A 20,544-nucleotide genomic window follows, 5' to 3' on the forward strand; every position below is an offset into this window, starting at 1 on the left:
GAATTTTATTTGTTGATGTTAAAAGTCTGTTGACCTCAAATCCTTATTACAATGTTTCCACACCACACCTCACAAATTTATTCAATGAATTAACTTGGCTGCTTTTGCCTAGCTGGCTGTCTTATGCTCTTACTGAATGGTTCTCCTGGAGCTATGTATTTGATATAGATTTAAATTATTGACAAAATTTTGTTTATAAAAGAAATTTAGCAAAGCATGTGTTGCCACAAATCAGGTATTTTATTGTGCCACCATCTTTGTATCAGTGATTATCAAACTAATGTTCCTTTCTACCTATTATTACTTCCTGTCTGATATACTCCATTCTTTATGAAATACTATAAACAAAGAAATCATATTATTATATATATAACAACTATTATATGGAGTTTACCTTTGGACTTCCTGAACTACAAATAAATTTGAAATTTATGGTGGGGTGTAACTTCCATCCATGGAAGAGAAAGCATGGACTAGAATCATCTTCTCCCTATTATTTACATGAAACATCTTTTTGATCCCCTCACTTTTAATTTGTGCATATCTTGGGTCTGAAATGAATCTCCTGTAGGCAGCATATATATATTGATCTTGTTTCTTTATCTATACTGCCACTCATGTATTTTGATTGGCACATTCAGTCCATTTAGATTTAATGTAATTATTGGTAAGTATATATTATCACCATTTTATTAACTGTTTTCTGTTTGTTTTGTGGTTCTTCTCTGTTCCTTTCTTCCTCTCTTGTTGATGGTTTTATTTAGTGTTGTGTGGTTGGATTTCCCTTTTTTACTTTTTTGTGTGTCTGTTACAGGCTTTAGGTTTGTGGTTATCATAAGGTTCAAGGATAGCTTCTGAAGTACATAACAGCCTATATTAAGTTGATGATTGCTTTATTTCAATCACAATCTAAAAGTGCTTTTGTCTTCTTTTCCTCCTCTGCACTTTATGTATTAGATGTCATAATCTGCATTTTTTTGTGTATCCTCTGAGCCATCTTATGTAGTTAACTTTACTACCTTTGTTTTGTTTTAATTTTTTGTGTGCTGGGTAATTAATTGGTCTACTACCTTTAATGTGCATTTATTTTCACTGGTGAAAGCTCTTCAGCTTAAGGAACATTTCTGTCTACAACAGTCCTTTTAATGTGTTCTGTAATTCTAGTTTAATGGTTATAAATTCCTTAGGCCTTCATTTACCTGGGAAATGTTTAATCTCTGCTTCAAATTTGAATGAAAATCTTGCTGGGGTGAGATTCTTGGTTGGAGATCCTTCTGTTTCAGTACATCAAATTATTCATGCCCCTCCCTTCTAGCCTATAAAGTTACTGCTGAGAAGTCTAATGATAGTTTCATGGGATTTCCATTATAAGTAATCTTTGTTTTCTCTCTGGCTGCTTTCAATCCTTTCTCCTTATCCTTAATCTTTGCAATTTTAATTATTGTATGTCTTGGTGGTATCCTACTGGGGTTCCTTTGTTAGAGGGTCTCTGGCCTTCCGTGACCTGAGTGTCTATTATCTTCCCCAAAGAAAACTTCCCCAGAGGTTTTCAACAGTTATTTCCTCAAAGAGTGTTTCTAACCCTTTGTCTCTCTCTTGTCCTTCTGGTATCCCTATTACACAAATATTGATTCATTTGGAGTTATCATACAACTCTCTTATCATTTTTTCATTCCTAGAGATCCATTTTTCTCTCTGTTTCTCAGTTTCATGTGTCCTTGTTTAAGGAGATACATGACAATCCCACAACTAACATTATAATCAATGATAGAAAGATCAAATAATTTCCTCCAAGATCAGGAACAAGGCATGTGTGTCCCCTCCCTCCAGTTCTTTTCAGTAAGGTGCTGAAAACCTTAACTAAAGCAATTAGACAAATAAATAAAACATGTGAAATATATCCAAATTGGAAATGAAGAAGTAAATTGTCGTTTGCAAATGACATGATCTTTTATATAGAAAATCCCAAGAACTCCATAAAACACTGTTATAAATAACTGTAAATTTCTATGATATACAATCAACATACACATTCAGTTGTTTCTAAACAAAAAAATGAACTATATGAAAATAAATAAAACAAACCCATATATAATGCCTTCAAAAACAATAAAATATTCAGCAAGAAATTCAAATGAGATAAAAGATCTGTGCTCTGAATTATAAAACGTTGATTAAAGAAATTGAATAAAATACAAATAAATGAAAATATGTATCATATCTATGGATTAGAAAACTTAATATTGTCATAATGACAAATTTATCCAGAGCTGTTTGTAGATTAAATGCAGTCATATCAAAATTGTAAAGGCATTTTTCACAGAAATACAAAATAATTTTCAAAGTCATATAGAAGCATAAAAATACCCTAGTAGACAGAGGAAGAACAAAATTGGAGGCTTCACAGTTTGTGATTTCAAACTACATTACAAAGATATTGTCATTAAAACAATATGGCATTGGCATGAAAGTAGACTTGTAGACCAATGGAAGCAAATCAACATTACAGATAAAAACTCATGCATGTACATTGAACTAACTAATATTTGACAAAGGAGTCATGTGACCTAGCAATCTGTTTTGAAAAGACAGCTCCATACCTATGTTCATTGCAGGACTAGTCGCAAAAGTCAAAACAAAAACATACAAACAACTTGTGTCTATTGAAAGATGAATGAATAAAGGTAATACAATATATACATACAAGGAGATCCTTCCATTTGCATCAAAATAAATGAAACTAAAGGACATTTTTCTAAGTGAAATGAGTTAGATAGCAAAGATGAATACTATACAGTGTCACTTATACGTGGAATCTAAGTAAGCCAAGTTCATAAAAACAGAGAGAATATTGGTTGTCAGGAGCAGGGGTTTTGGAATATATAGCAGATGTTGATCAAAGGGATCAAACTTCCAATTTTAATAGGAATAAGTTCTGGGCATTTAATGTACAGCACGGTGACTAGAGGTACCAATATTGTGTTACACAGTTGAAAGTTGCTGAGACTGTAAATCTTAAATATATTACCACAGACTCACATGCACATGAGGTAATTTTGTGAGGTGATGTATGTCTGAATTAACATCATTGTGGTAATCATTTTGCAGTATATAAATGTATCAAATCGTCAAATTGTTCACCTTAAACTCAATGTTGTACATCAATTATGTCTCAATAAAACTAGAAAAATATACTAAGTATATTAATACAGTCATGTAAATCAACATTAATGTTTTGTACAATTCTTGTATCTGCTTTAATATCTGCTCACAACAGTCACTTATAATTGGTAACTTATAAAATAACAAAGAGAAATTCACCATTAAAATTACACATGGGAAAATTTAAAGGATACAAATTATAAGTAGTCCCTTAAGGCTTTTATGTCTGTATTATCAACTAACAGCCATGTTTAGGAGAAAATAGAAATAAAGACAAAATAAAAATATTTGAGGATATTATGCTTGCTGATGCCAATATTCACTAACTGTTTAAGTGAGGTGATAGGCAAGGTAGGGTGGTACTCACGTTAATCTAAGTTTTAGATATCTAACACACAATACAGTACTTTTCAATTATATCTTTATTGTTTTGATGCATAATTTATCATTTTATGTCACACAGTTGCATATCTTAGTAAAGGAAAACTTTTCTACTTTTCCACAATGTCTTGGAAATCCTTATCTAAATAACATGTGTGGTCTGTATTGAAGATGTTTTTAGCAAAAAGGTTATTCAATTTCATGTTAAAAGTAGTAAGTATAAGTAATAAGCTATAAAATGTGTGCAGACTCCTTGGTAAATAAGTTATGTCATACAACGTGGTAGACCAAAAGAAAGTAACACAACTTAATTTTTTTTAAATTAACAGTTCAGATGAAGGATATTTGCTTATTAATAAGGGAACCAATTAGATACAGTAGAGTTCAGACTGTCAGGTGATATTACCATAAGTTCATACCTGAAATTTTACTTTAGAGAGTGTTAACAGAAACTCCTGGGAAATGTAACAATTTCCTAATCTATGTGGTGAAAAAATGCCATCATTGGAATGCTGTATTACCAAAAGAAGAGATAACTTTATACATCTGTATTCATCTCCAGAGAAAATGTCTCTGGGGTACACACTTGAGGTTAACTATCTGCTTAGTATCCCTTTCTCCTGAGAAACTGAAAAGATTGTACCTTGGAGGCCACCTGAGTGCATGTTCATGTTCTTCATGCTTCCTTGTTTACCTCTTTCAATCCCATATCCTTTGGTTAAATCATTATGACCAATCACGAATTTATCATGCACATGCTTTATCATTGCTGCTGGAGATGAAACTGGTGGATCAATTAAGCCCACTTTGTTCATGAGAAGAAACAGTAATGACAGCAGTGAAAAAATACCCAAATAAAAACATTAATTTAGGTAAGTTATTTCCAGTTTTTTACAAAAGCCCCTTTGCTGGCAGCCTATGATACATAGAATGTCTACATGGGCATCTTTTAGTTTTATAGATGTAGTAGTCCCTGCTCTCAAAGAAAGTTATTCTGAGAGTTTTAGTATACAGATGTCCACCCAAATAATAAGGCTTAGAGGTATTGATGGTATTTAGTATCTGAAAACTAGAGCTATGGGTTATAGTTCATATTTTTTAATGACTTTTAGGGTGAAAACTCTTCTAACATCTACATTTCCAAAGCTGTTTTAAAAATATTTAAAAGTATATGTCATTACACATTTCTGAATTTCTCTTCTTTATAATATAAGCTAGTCCTTGATTTTATGCTGATGAGACTATAAAATGTCCAAACCATGACAATTCAGTGAATGTAGAATTATGGTTTATAGTTTTCTTTTTTCATATTTGTGTTGTTTTTGTAGTTTGACCTCCTAGAATGAGTTTAGAATTATTCCTTCCTCTTCCGTTTTTCTGGAATACTTTCAAAAGAGTATTAGCTCTTTTTTTTTTTTTTTTTTAAATAATTATTTTTTATTGAAGGGTAGTTGACGCACAGTATTACATTACATTAGTTTCAAGTGTACAACACAGTGGTAGAACATTTATATACATAATTCTAGGTTCCAGCTATCACCCTACCAAGCTGTTACAATATCTTGACTATATTCCTTATGCTATACATTACATCCCAGTTACTTATTTATTTTACCATTGGAAGTCTGTCCTTTTTTTTTTTTTTTTTTTTTTTGTGAGGGCATCTCTCATATTTATTGATCAAATGGTTGTTAACGACAATAAAATTCTGTATAGGGGAGTCAATGCAATTAGCTCTTTTAAAGTTTGGTAGAATTCAACCATGAAACTGTCTGGTTGTGGAATTTTGTTTATTGGGAACATTTTTATTACCAATTCAATCTTGTTAGAAGAAATTGGTCTGTTCAGGTTTTCAGTTTATTTCTGGGTAAGTCTTGAAAGATTGTATGTTTCTAGGAATTTATATATTTCTTTTAGTTTGTCAAATTTATTGGCATATCATTTCCCATGTGATTTTCTTATAATTGTTTGAGTTTTTCTGTGTCAGTGGTAACTTCTCTTTACATTTCTGATCTTTTCTTTATTTTGTCTTCTATTTCTTTTCCTTGATATGTCTGCCTAAGGGTTTGTCTATCATATATGTTGTAGAAATATATATTACACACTTCTGAATTTCTGTGTTCTTTGTAGCATGAGATAAGTTGGTCTTTTATTTTATGCTGATGAGACTATAAATTTTTCAAAAAATAAATCTTCGGTCAATGTGATAAATTAAGTCTTCAAATAATATGTTACCATTAAACACAACTATGCAGTCAACACATACAAGATTGGTTCTAGTGTGACTTTTCCAGATGTTTATGTTTTACACATGATCTGCTTCAATAAATATTTTGTCTACACCAGGGGTGGAATGTGGTATTTGAGGAAGAACAATTCCATCCAAGCATTTGTTACTAAAGAGAGCATGATTGTTTGGGGCAACACAAATTCAGAAATTATGATAATTTCCATGGATGCCTTGAGCACAATTTTCAATTAACATTCTTTAAGAATTCTACATTTTGGAGTTTTATTTATCTCGAATGTATGAGAGTTAGACTGTATCTCCTTAATTTTGTCACCTATTCTGAATTCTTGGCTTTTCCTCTTTTAGAAGCCAGGTATGTTTCAATAGATGTGTAAAAATGGCTATATTTGGAGGAGCCCTGTGGACCAGTAATCTAAGAAAAAGGAATATGCCCAGGGAGACATGAGAAAAACTGAGGTTCTGGTTACATTTGTTTTCCAAAAGAGACTTTTTTGATAACATGATGCTTAAAAAAACCATACACCTCACTGTTTTTTGGAATTAATTTTAATTGAAACTTAGCTTCTATCCATTCAAGAGCATTATAAAAGGAAAACTCTCATTGAACTTCAAGATGAGTTTAAACTTTCAGCAAGATAGGCACAGATGACATAAATAACACAAAGGAAGGATGTCAATCTTAATACTCCCTCTATGCAATCATTGCCATAGTCTACTCCTGGAAAATATCATCTCCATTTCATTCAATTCAGCTATTATTCTCCAAACACATTAGACTAGTTGTATATTCATTATACTTGTTTTATTATTAATTCAAATAGATAAAGGTTTTTTTTTAGTAAAGCAATTGTTTTCATTATTCTATATACCAGAAAACTTTTAATAACAAATTTTCATTCAACAGCTATAGAGCTAATAAGCTTTGAATCCTTTTCTTTCCAGGTTCATTCACTTAGAATTACATAAATTTGATTCATGTTTTTCAAATCATTTATTTGCTGTTCATCAATTCTCTGATATGAGTTTAATCTCACAAATGGGGACAATGAAAAATTGTGAATTGCTTCAATTAATACTTAAAAATCATTTATTCCTTATTTTTTGCAAGTGGGAACACATAGGCTTTATGTTATGAAAATAGGGGAGCTACTCCCTATCTTGCCAGAGTTTCCTGAAATGTAATATTTTGTTTTGATAATTTTTCACTCATGTAATTATTCCATTATCTAATTCTGAACTATTAAAAGATGTGATACAAGGGAAAACATGACGTAGACTCTATTATTCAAGGGCCTTGCAAGTTAATTTAAAAATACATAAATTAAGGATCAATTGAATTGCTACAGCTTAATTGTTCTGACAAAGATTAAGGGCTCTGGGACACACACCCAAAATAAGCTGGAATGAGTCTTAGAAAGGTTGTAAAGCCAAAAGAAAGTGGAATATAGATTATAACTACTACTCTTGATAGTAAAAAAACAAGAGTGTTTCAATAATTTTACATTTGGCATTTTCATCATTTTCATGGTGAAATTACACTTCATGTGAATTGCAAAAGAACAGTCAGAAAATCTGTGTTGAAATACTAGTTTCACTTACTTATAAGTGTATGATAAATCATGGGAAAGACTTAACATCTTGTGAATCTCAGTTTATTCATTGGTAAACAGAAAATATGATTTCCAGGGTAATTGAATGAAAATGAATTAGAGAATGTATGACATAGCTTAGTTTGGGTGTGATAAAATGTTTTTGTTTTAATATAGAATTTAATTATTCTTGAACTAATTTGATGGCAATGAATCAATTGAACCAATATGATTACACCGTACCCCAAATAAATTGTATTTATTATATTTTCACAGAAAAAAATCCAACATGGATTGATGACTTGATTAAATCTGGTTTCTGAGCTTCATGCTTCTGTAAACCACAAGATCTACATGCAGGTGATGGAATTTCTAAAGAGGCTAAACCAGGCTAGTGTTGTGGAGTTCCTTCTCAAGGGGTTTTCTGATGACCCAGATAAATAGCCACTCCTATTTTCCCTGCTCCTTTGCATTTATCTGACCACCATGGTTGGAAACCTGCTGATCTTCCTAACAATCATCTCAAATGCTTGTTTTCACTCCCCATGTATTTCTTCCTTAGCAATTTGTCCTTGATTGATCTCTGTTTGTCTTCCACTACAGTTCCCAAAATTCTTGTAGACATCCAGACAGGAAATTCCACCATCTCTTTCAAGAGCTGCATGATGCAAATGTACCTGTTTATCTGCTTTTCAGGGTTGGAAACATTGCTTCTCCCTATCATGTCCTATGACCGTTTTGTGGCCATCTGCCTCCCTTTGTCCTACTTATCCATCATGACTCCCAAATTTTGTGCCTATCTGCTGGCCATCTCCTGGATCTTTGCCATCTTGAGTACACAGATACACACCATCTTATTGGTGCAATTACCCTTCTGTAAGGATAACAAAATTCCTCAGTTCTTCTGTGATATTCATCCATTGCTAAAGTTGTCCTGTTCAGATACCCACATCAATGAGTTATTCATTTTTATTGAGGGGGGACTTGTAGTGGTGGTGAGCTTTACCTGTAATTTAGTTTCTTACATACTCATTCGTTGTACTATAATCAAAATACCATCAACCACAGGGAAGTTTAAAGCATTCTCCATGTGTTCTTCTCACATCTGTGTGGTCCTCTTGTTTTTTGGTACAATAATTGGTGTTCACCTTCCCACACAGGTGAAACAGACAGAGCAGCAGCTGTAATGTACACTGTGATCACTCCCTTGTTCAACCCTTTTATCTGTAGTCTAAGGAATAGTAATCTGACAGGAATTCTTAGGAAAACCATCCAAAATAAATTGTTTATATGATATATTTCAAGGTGTGTGAACTTTTCAGGTGAACATATAAATGAGTCAATAATTTTATTAAATGTTCCCATTTTCAACTGCTTTTTGTGACTGTAAGGTTTATAGTTTCTTCAGTAAATTATTTTATTTGTGTATAACAACTTATGAATTATAATATCTTAACACAACTGATGGCATATAATTTTTAAAGTACATAAACCTGTGTATCATAAATATTGTAGATGCTGTAGAAAAAAATTTCTAATTCCTAGGATTTCTACAAACCTGACGAATCCTAAAATGTCAAATAAATCTCAAATACGTTTATTCTAAAATTTATTCTATTGGATATGATTAAATGTTGTATAATAACATTATTCAAAAGTGAATAATTACACTTATTTGATATTCTGATTGTATTTAGGTTGATTCTTTTGGATATTCTAAGTATAAAGTCAAATCATTGCAAATAGAAATATATTTATCAATTAATTTCCAATTTTCACTATCTGTATCTTTTAGGTGAATAGTATTGGTAATAAACTCTAATACATATTAAAAAATACGTGTAGTGGGCATCCTGTTTCATTTACTTTCAATTTTACCATGTTTTCATTTTCAACTTATTTTCAATTTTATCATGTTTTTAAGATGTTGGAATGTGTTTCTATATACATATATAAAATAATGTATATAATTACTTTATTTTACATATATAAATTTTATTTTCTATTTATTTTGTGTATATATTATTTTAAATAATGTTTCTATATATTATTTTCTATTTTATCTCTCTATTTTTTCTATTTTCTCTCTCTGTGTATGTATATATTTCTCTAATTTCCATTTTCCTTTGCTTTGTGTGAGCATCTGTGTTGTGTATGTGTGTTTACTTGGGGTAAAGAAAGACTGTGGTCAGCAATAGGTGTTAAATATGTCATATACTTTTCAATATCTAAAAATTTGATCATGTAACTTTTCTCCCTTGGTCTATGGCTTTAATACACATGAGGATAAGGCACTTCTTACTCCAATAATGCTGGTTGGGTTGTACCAAATGTCCTTGTTTCACATTTGTGCACATATATGTGCAACAGGAATAAATTGTGCTTAATAGTATTGGCTGAATCCTGACAACACATGCCTAAAACTTGATCTTCATGGTGTCATGACCACTCTGTAACCCTCACTACCCCACCGCAAAATACCTGTAATATCGAGAAATAAAGTGTTCATCATAGTTATACTAATATTAAGGGTCTCATATTCCATTGATGAGATTGCAAAGGGGTCAAGACTGATGAGTATGAAACAGATGATCCAGGATAGATAGTGGATAAGTACTGTCTATCTATATTCCTCACAATATTCTATATAATAACAACAAATGGAAACCCACCAAAGAGTTTTAAGCTGGTAGCAAAAAGGTCAAATGTGCATGTTGCATCAAACAGACAAGTGTTACATATACCTATGCTTGCATGTGTATTCTTCTAAAATATTTAGTAATTTATAGTTCAAATTTAGAATTACAATGCAGCTATTATCTATGGCATTAGTGATGTTTAAAGATACATTTTCACTATGGATGTTTAATTGATGAAACATCTTTTTTCTTTTTATATGTTTTAATTATAGTGGATGTATTATATTTATTTCAACATACAACAGTGATTCAACAGTTTTATACATTTCTAAATGTGTACCACAAATAGTGCAGTTACTATGTGTCAGCATAGAAACATATTAAAGAGATACTGACTACATTCTCTAGTCTGTACTTTCATCCTTGTAACTAATTTATATTATGATTGAGACTTTAAGCCTTTTTATCCCTTCACATATTTCAACTGCCCACTTCAACACCTCTCCATGGTAACCACCAGTCATATCTGTGTCTATGAGTCTACTGCTGTTTTATTCATTTTGTTTTGTTTTTAGATTCCACATACAAGTTTTAAGAAGGTTGTGTGTGTGTGTGTGTAAGTTGATTAACTCTTTCTGAAATGCACATGGAGCCAAATGTTTAGAAAATCAACAATTTTGGAAATAGGAAACCATATTGTCCAATTTTACCACCAGATTTTCAGAATGACTATACAGGTATGTTAATCAGGACTGTTATTAGCATAAATATAAACAAATGAGTCAGATAAGACTTTAGAAATAGTAACATAGACTTACACTGAGCTTTTTACTAATAGGCTATGAAAATTTAATAAGGAAAGGATTATAAAATGGTGTAGAAAACCAGTATAGGAAAAACATAGAATCTCATATGTTATTTCAGGCCATACACAAATTCACTAGAAAAAGATGATAGACTTAAATATAAGATGTGATACTACATTTTAAAGAAGAACATAGAGAAAACTGTCTTCAAAAGTTGGAAAAATGTAAGAAGTCTTATAAGACACATGCCATAAATCATAAACCATGAAATATGAAAGACACAAATGATAATAGAGATAAATCCCAATGAAATTTACACTCTTTGTATTCAGAAATCATTGCTAAGGCTATGGAAAGTCAAGTAAAAAACTGGGATAAAAATACATACACATGTATAGTAAAAAATTAGTATATGAGAATAAACTATCCAATTTAAAATGCCAGCATTTGTACATTTGACAAAAAGTTTCATAAGATTGGCCAGTGAACATATGAAAACATGCTCACTGCCATTAGTTGTAATAAAAGCACAAACTGAGACATGATGTACACTACATACACACCGGAATAGCTTAAATTAAAGAGAACAGAATTAAGTGAGGGTGTGGATATGGACAGTGGGGCACTTGTCACTCCTCACTGGAATGTGAAGTGTTCCAACAAATATGGCTATTTTTATAATAATTTCTTACTAAGTTTAATACTTAACACTATACATATAAACTATCATCTCAGCTATTTATTCAAGCATAAGCAAGCATATCTTCATACAAGGATTTGTATGTGTAAGGTTCATTGTTGTTTTACCATTAGTAACTCTAAATTGGAAACAATCTAAACATTTAGGGGGAAGAGTGGTACCTTCACCCCTGGAGACGGCAGAGGAGTAATCAGGAGGGGAAGAGGGGGTTGGACGAGGGGCTGATCTGTTGCTGAGGTCACTATGCAAGGAACCAACCTCTCCCATATTAAAGTTCTGTGGGTTGTAATTAAGAAAATAAAAGCACAACAACTGTGGGCTCTTCAGAGGAAGGAGCTGCCTCCTCCCCAGGTTATGGAGCACTCCATGATCCGTCCCTATACCCAGGATGAGCTGCTGGTCATGAGCATCTGGTATAGGCAGAAACCATTGGAATGTCTCCCTACATGGCTTTTACATCTCTGGGGTATGCAGGCGGAAAACATTGTTATGTCAGGTACTGAGATGAGTGTACTGGCTTCCCTGACAACTCATCCTTCCTTCTGGCAACAGTTGTAAAGTGCACACCACAACTCGGGGAATCAGGCCCTTCTGGATTGACTGGCAGTAGCCTTCAGGGCACTTTGATCTAATCACGGAGATTTACCATACTCACCCACTAGCGGGAAAATGTATGCACAGCTACAGCAGGTGTTATGGGAGATGGGCATGAAAAATATCATCTATAATATGGACACTCAGTGCTCCAATGAAGAGTTGTTCACTGTAGGAATGAGAAATACGGTGCTCCATATAGCGACCCCATCTCTCTTTGGGTCTGTAGTGACTATTCTTGTCCTCCACATAAAGCAACCCATAAATGAGGCTACTTGTACTTTAGCAGATCTGGGGGAGGTTGAAATAATAAGGAAATGGAAGGAAGTACAGGCTACAACTGAAAGGAGAGGTGCAAAGGGCCCTGTGAATGTCTCGAGGACTCAGATGTGGGTTAATTTGATAAAGGCTGGGATAGTGAAAGAAAACTTGATGGGAAACCCAGTAAGATGATGTCATAACTGTGGGAACAACTAAGCCAGAGCAACAGTTCCACCCACTGAGGTCCAGGACATGGAAGAGAGAGACAAAGTTTCTTGCTCAGCCTGTGTACCTGCAGGACCTACTGGGGGACAGTACTAAGGCTCTGCCTGGGCCCTCACCACCACAGGATGATGATTGGGTAGTGTCATACATGCCTTGAGTGTAATAGACTCATCAGGCCCTATGAGCTAGATGTTCATGTAAATGAAGATGGTTATGGATGGGACCTTTGGCAGCGGCTTGAACTAATCTGCCAACCTTTTGTATTCTGGACACAACTATGAAAAGGAGCAGAAGTCCAGTATACTTTGATAGTGAAGCAACTGGATGCTGGGTACCACACCTTTTTGACCATGGAGCCCATCACCAGAACAGCTCTGACCTGGGTAAATCCACCTATCCCGTTACAGGGTGGGTGCAAGACTGGACCCAAAGACCATGGAGTGGTGTGGCACAGATGCCTACACTAGCCAAATGGAACATATATTCACAGTATATTAACATGCTTTCAAATAGCCCCTTAAGTGGAGAACTCCAATGCTTATTGGGGGCATGGACGTTTACCAGTGGAAAAGCAGGAAGAACTTGCTTTTGAGCCATTGGTAGTCAAGAGTGCTTATCAGGAGGGAAAAGCCCCTATATCTAAAGATGCTTAGTATACAGAGAGCTCCAGTTGTGGGCAGTCCCCAAAGTGGAGGAATGTGGCTTTCCATCCTAAGACTGAGACAATATGGATTTAGGATCAAGAGGGGAAGAGCAGTCAGTGGGCTGAGTTGCAGGCAGTATGGCTCATGACCAGCCAGCAACCTTCCCCTATTGTTGTCTGCACTGACATCTGGGTCATCTACTGGGGCTTGACCCTATGGCTACTGACATGGTACCATGTCACTGGATGGTTGGTCACTGGCCCTTTTGGGGGCAAGGGCTGTGGCAAAACCCTATGGGCCTCTGGTCAGACTAAGCCTGCTACTGTATATCATGTGCCTGGCCATTTGCCCTTGACATCCCCAGAGAATGATGCAGCAATCCCAATGATGCATTGGTCCAGGAGCACTGGCTAGAAGGAAGGCCTGCCTCTGATGGAGCCCAATCCTTACATCAGCATTTGTTGCACATGTGGCAAAATTCAAAGTGGGTGTGGCCTGTCGGATGCGCTTAACATTGACCTTTGAAGAAGTCAGCAGAGCCTGAAAGGTGTTCCTTGTTTGCTCTAAGAGGGACTTACACTGAGTCCTGCAGCAACATAGGAAAATAGCAAGAGGGCCAATACCCCTTGTCAGGTGACAGATAGACTACACTGGGCGCCTGCACATACAAGAAAGATATCGGTATGCCAGTGACTTGTGTGGACACAGCTCCTGGACTCTTGGTTGCTTTATCTGCATGCCATACAGAACAGCAAACCAGCAAGAAGGGCCCAGAGAATCTCTTTGCAGCCTTTGGCTGGCCACAGGTGATTGAGAGCGATCAAGGTATCCACTTTACTTGACATGCATTACAAGAATGGGTATAGCAATTAGGAATAAAATGGAAGTTTCAGGTACCATATAACTCTACTGGGGCAGGAGTGATAGGTAATTTTTTTGTTGAAATATGGCCTGAAGTTGGACACTAATAGTCTACAGGGCTGGTCAGTTCACTTATTGATGATGGTACAACATTTGAATGAGAAGCCCCAGAAAAGAGCCTTGAACCCTGTGGATATGCTAACACACAGTGATGCCTCTCCTACACATGTATGTGCAAACCAAAGAGGAATTATTGAAGCCACGATATGACCAGCAGAGCAACATCCTGCTGCCAGCCCCAACTGCTTTAAACCCTGGAGACTGTTGAGTGGACGTGGCCCTGCACATTCCAACACACAGACCAGTGATGGCTGGCCCTTCTGGCCCCTTGGGGATAAGCCCTGGAAGCTGGCCTTGTGTATGTACCAGGAGTAACAGGAGGGTGGACTCCAAAGATCATGGTAGTATACCCAAAGTGTCTGCGGAGTAAGAGCTTCTTACCAGGAAGTTTTGTTTCATCTTTATGACCAGGGCATGTACCTCCTGTAGGCCTATATAATGACCCATCTGTAACTCCCACAGGGAGGGGTTGGAAGTCTGGTATACTAGACCAGGATGAGATCCCATTCCTGCCAGTGCCCTATCACAGGACCACTCTCTTGCATATATCCTATCAGATGGACAAGAATTGCCTATGCTGGTGTCATTAAAACATGTATCTTATTGTCCTTAATGTTATTTTCCTCTGCATTCCCCGTGACCTCGATGTGCCCATTAGCTGCAAGTGCTGCATGATGATTGCTCTGAACTCCTTTAGCTACTGGCGCCTGTAGTATAGATGAGCTATTGACTTAATCTGCATAGGACTTTGAGCCTAGCTGAATCCTCCACCTTGAGGATTTTCATGATTTTATCGCTGTTGTTATTGCATGTCATGAGTCTGGTTACAGTGCTCCAGTTTTCTCACACAGGTGCCATTGTGGAAGATGGGGATCGAGTATACTGTAAGGTGATATATCTGGAGGGGTGGGCTGTGGGTAAAATTTCAATATTTCCAGACTCTCAGGCCTGGCCGTAGTGCATCTCCATATCAATAGATGATCACAAGAGTGAAGCCACATCTTTACTGGAGAGTTTGAGTTGGGTTAGTTGCAACCCAGTCGGGAGAGACACTGGTGAGAAGTGGACAACTGCTTGTAAGCAATAAACAGGTTTACTTCACTTTATTTTTCCCTTTGATTGATTTTCCCATCAAAGGTAATTTTTTCTGGGCTGGGAACATATTTCCCCCCCAGAGTTACAGTGACAAAAGAGAAAGCAGCAATTTCTTGTGTCTAAGTGGAGAAAATATTTGAATGCATGGGTCAATAAGACACTTTCTGAGAGCTCTATTTCTTGATTGCAGTTGTGGTTACATTTGTATACATTTATCAAAACTCAAACTCTATCCTTATAACGGCTGTATCTTATAGTATATCAGTTATAGCTCAAAAAGTTCATTTTAAAAATTATCTTCTATTCTCTTTAGATAGCGAATCTTAGTGGGACCACTATTAATACCTTTAGTAGGGCATTTGACAACCCAAAATAATTAGCATTCTTCATGCTCATATTAAATCATGCCACTATCCCATGTTACTTTCAACAAGGTACCTGTGCGTAGTTTCAAATAAATACTTCCTGGTACTTCCTACTTTCTCAGTCATAACAATTGATTTACAGTTTATTTCTTTAAAGTTTAAATGTATGATCTGATTGACTTTTATTTATAAGGATTTATTTTTAAAATATTTACATATGGGCTAATTTTCACAAACCAAGTATTTAAGAAAATATTTTCCTTGGCAACATGAACTTAATGTGAACAAGCTCACACTTATATTCTAAGTTCTCTTTTTGCCATTCATATGTAGAAATAATCTAGATTTATCTTATTCAGTCACATACATTGTCATTTTTTCCTTCTTTTGTTCTTATAGATTGTCAATCTTTCATACACTCTATACATATTTACTATGCTGCTATAATAATTTGCGTGTGTGTGTGTATATGTGAAATGACTTAACTTTGATATCTACTCAGTTGAGCAGTGTTGTTTACCACATATGCTTGGTAAATATTGAGAGTTAAGGTTTCTGGTATGAAGAGAATGTCACACCAGCATTGTTTTGTTTTGCACGTTTAGTAGTGCTGTTACTATAAAGGAAGTGCTTTAAGTACTGATCCAGTATGTGCTTTGTATGCTAGGCAGTGTGATCTTCTGGGTATGCTTGTTCTGGCTGATATATTGAAGGGTGCAATCTGTATACATGAAAGACAGGTGAATGCCATGGGCAGTGGCATTATAAAGCCAATTAGGAGACTATTTCTTTAGTTCCTGTAGAAACATTTCTGCTGCTTCCCACACTTCCTTTGTTCTTTCTTTATTGCTAATGTGAGACTATTACGACTCTCACCCAAGGAAAATCTTCAGGGAAACTTTGTGGATGTCCCACGTTGAAAGGCAAGTCTCCAAGGCCCCTGGCTGAACACATAGCAGTAATTCCCACAAGGGGGATCTCAGACAGGGTCTTTCTTTACATCCTGCTCACAAGGAAAGAAAGCTCTGAAAAAAAAAAGGGGAGGGAATTCGTGTTTATCTATAACATAGATGGTCGGGGAGAGTCAATAACATAGCAGTGAAGAGATGATTTGTTTCTTTTCCTTATGGTCCAATTGAATGTAGTGTCCTTTAATTTTGTAACCTTCTGAAAGGAAAGCTTAAAGAGAATTTAATAACATTCCATTCCTGAAAAATAACCAAACAGGGTACAGGCTGTGAGTATACCTGGGAGGATATAATCCATGTTTTTACTTGGGTAGAAAATAATGGAGCTACGTAATAGTACTTTTATAATTTGGATACTTCTGTAATCACATGTAATATACCTTTGGCATGTCCAGTTCCCTTCAAAGTTAATATACATTTAAGAGGGTATATAACCCTATTTTTGCTAAAGGCAGAATTAGCCATAACATCTTTAAGAAAAAGACATGTTCTCTTTGACATGATGTTGATCTGATTGCTGCCAAAACTCTACTGCTATTTTTTTCAAATTGCTGAATTTGCTTTGGTAGTGCCAGCAGAAAGAGAGCCATGCAATACCCTTTTCATTAAAGCAATGTAGAAACCTTGAAACATTAATAGTGAAGTGACAATATGAATTGTACTATTTGTCTTATAGAATCAGGAAATATATTTTTAAATATTGCTCCCAATTCTTTCATCCAAATAGTTTTCTTAAATTGATAAATTCTGTGTGTTCGATAGTCACAATATTTTTTTAAATACTTTGAATAGTTATAAAAGCTGAAAAGAAGTAAATGTTATATTATGTTAGAGTAAAAAGCAAAAGGAGCATTTTTCGGAAGTTAAAATCTGAAGGCTGATGTAGTGGGGCAAATAAAATGTCTCCTGATCATGCTGATGTTACTTTAACCACATCTAATAATTTTTATGACATATTTATCTTGAAAAGTTCTCTCCTGTACCAGCAGAACACTACATTGGACCATTAATACTGTGCCATAAAACGTATACATATTTTTAAATAGAGTTTTATGGTTCAAAATTCCCATAAAGTTTTGCTCAGAGAAATACACATATATGAGCACAATTGTCTCTACACTTCACTCAACATAATTTTTATTGTGCTATAGGAGTTATCAAGTCAGTATCTTTATGTCAGATAATTTTTAAATATTAAAATTATATTTTACATATAGAGGAAAGCTTTTATTATGAGCCCAAAGAATTTTTTTCTGCTATACTTTGCATTTATCATCTTGATACTTGGCACTAAAGCACATGTATACCTGATTGTACCCATTGGAATCCTTTTTTCTTTAAAGACAAGATTTCTAATTATTTTTTATTGAGGTAACACAACAGAACAACAGTTTGCAATATTATAAAGTACACTTAAATATTTGGAAAGTGGGTAGATCTCATGTTCTGTTCTTTCACAGTAACCAAGATATAGAAACCACCTCACTGTCTGTGAAAATTTATTTGTTTGACTATTTCTCCTAAATGTAGGAAAAGAGTTGAAACAATGATTCTAAAAACAAACAATCCAAAGATTAGGAATGTTAATATTTATAAACAAAATATTTTCTATATAGATTTTAAATCCTACTCTGTGCTACTGTTTTCTGGAGATAGTGTTTGCTCATGTCCCAATCTCCCACCAAACCATAATTGATGGAATAAATTAGGGATCTTGAAGATAAAATTGTAAAAAACATTCTGTGTTGGTTAGCAAATAGTATGGCCTAGAATCTAAATTCTGTGAGGCATAACAACCACTCCCATGATCTTCTGGCTTCGGAAATGAGTTGTCTGCATATTTCATCATCATCCTCTAGTCTCGAGGATGTAAATTCCTTAGTGATGGGACAATAACAGAAACATGTTTTTCTTATTGTTGTGGACTCATAATTCAAATCAACCTGCTGAGTTCAAAACCTGCCCTGCCATTTAAAGTGGTGTAAGTGTAGGAAAATCACTCGCCCAGATTCTTCATTTGAAGTTTTAGATTCTTTGAATATTTATCATGGAGATTTCTTTTCTAAATTGAGTGAGCTAATCCATGTGTAAATTTTAATTTTTACTAATACTAGAAGTCTATTATCATCATTAAATAAATGATAACAAATATATCCCATACTTGCTCATGTATTATACAGGCTTTGTTGGTTCCAGATCAGAGAGGATGATCTATGGAGATGACAAACCAGACCACAGTGACCGAGTTCATTTTTCTTGGGTTTCCTGGTATTCTATACCTGAGAATCACATTGTTTTTAATGTTCCTCACTGTGTATCTGCTGTCCCTCATGGCAAACACCCTCATCATATTCACTGTTGTGATGTAGACGACACTCCAAACCCCTATGTACATTTTCTTAGGATATCTGTCCTTCCTGGAGATCTGGTACACCACAGTCACAGTACCTAAACTGCTGGCCACCTGCCTGTCACAGGGTGTCACCATCTCTGTGTCTGGCTGTATAGCCCAGTACTACTTCTTTTTCTCCATGGGAGCTACTGAGTGCATCCTTCTGGCAGTGATGGCCTATGACTGGTACCTGGCCATCTGCAACCCTCTAAGATACTCACTGCTCATGAGTACTCCAGTGTGCCTGCAGTTCTCCGCTGGATCTTGGATTGGGAGCTTCCTTTCCCCTCTTCTATCTACCATACTTATCTCTCATCTGAACTTCTGTGGCCCCCAGAAGATCAACCATTTCTTTTGTGACTCAGACCCCATCTGTAAACTCTCTTGCTCAGATACATTCTTGGTGGAGGCCTTGAGCTACACATGTAGCTCTGTTGTGATTCTCAGTTCTTTTCTTCTCACCATGCCCTCCTATGGACACATTGTGGTCACAGTAATCAGAATGTCTTCCCAGGAAGCTTGGAGAAAAGCTTCCTCCACCTGTGCTTCCCACCTCACTGTGGTCACCATCGATTATGGCACCATCATCTTTGCCTATGTCTGCCCTCCGGCCAAGTACAACTTCACCATTGGTAAAGTGGTCTCCGTGTTCTACTGTGTGGTCACCGCACTGGTAAATCCTCTCATATACACTCTGAGAAACAAAGATGTGAAGAAAGCCTTCAGAAAGTTTCTAGCACAAAAGAGATTGCTCATGCAGGGAATTTGGGAGACCAAATAAAATAAGCAATTTAGAAAGGAATCCCATACCACATACAAACAGTATTGAAAAGTACATTAGGAAATTGATACCACTTAATACAGACACTTCTCTCACTTTTCATATTGATTTGTATCTTCTTGAAATAGTTATCCTATAATTAATGTATTTAAGAATGTTTTAGCTTAATGCCAAAGTCACAAGTTACCAGTACATAAGCCATTCAGAATAGGTAAAAAGGCTGGTTTAGTGCCATATAAAATTTCAGTTAAATGTTCCAATAATATGTACCTTAACAGTAACTATGGGTCAAAAATTGTCCCTGTTAAAGGGAGAAATGTTTTAATTACATCTGGTAAATGGATTAATATAAATGTCACTATGTACATTAAAAAACACATAATGATTCAGTATTATTCTAAGACATTGATGCAGATTTAATTATGAATATAAACATAAAAATTAAATTAGGAACTAGAAATTACTCTCTAATTACCATTTTTCTGAGTAATACAACTGAATTTGAAAATATTAGCAAATGTAACAAGATCAATAATTTGAGAGGGAGAAAATGGGAAAAGTTTGAACTGGACAGTACAAGAATTGGATATCTAACAAGGAAAAGCAAGTATTGACACTCTTAGATTTTAATATAATAGTCAAAGACACACTCATTTTACTATATACTAATTCAATTCAGACTAAAAGGCAAAAAAAGGATGGACAACTAC

General features: G+C 35.1%; 1 protein-coding gene across 1 annotated transcript; it reads left to right on the forward strand.

Annotated features, from left to right (window-relative positions):
* The first annotated feature begins 18,874 nt into the window (after positions 1 to 18,874).
* Positions 18,875 to 19,834, forward strand: LOC118931305 (olfactory receptor 11L1-like). The gene is given in 1 exon segment (XM_036923605.2): positions 18,875 to 19,834. A coding segment is annotated over 1 exon segment (960 nt).
* The last annotated feature ends 710 nt before the right edge of the window (positions 19,835 to 20,544 follow it).

Source organism: Manis pentadactyla, chromosome 13 (genome assembly GCF_030020395.1).
Source record: "Manis pentadactyla isolate mManPen7 chromosome 13, mManPen7.hap1, whole genome shotgun sequence".
In the NCBI taxonomy this organism is placed as follows: Eukaryota; Metazoa; Chordata; class Mammalia; order Pholidota; family Manidae; genus Manis; species Manis pentadactyla.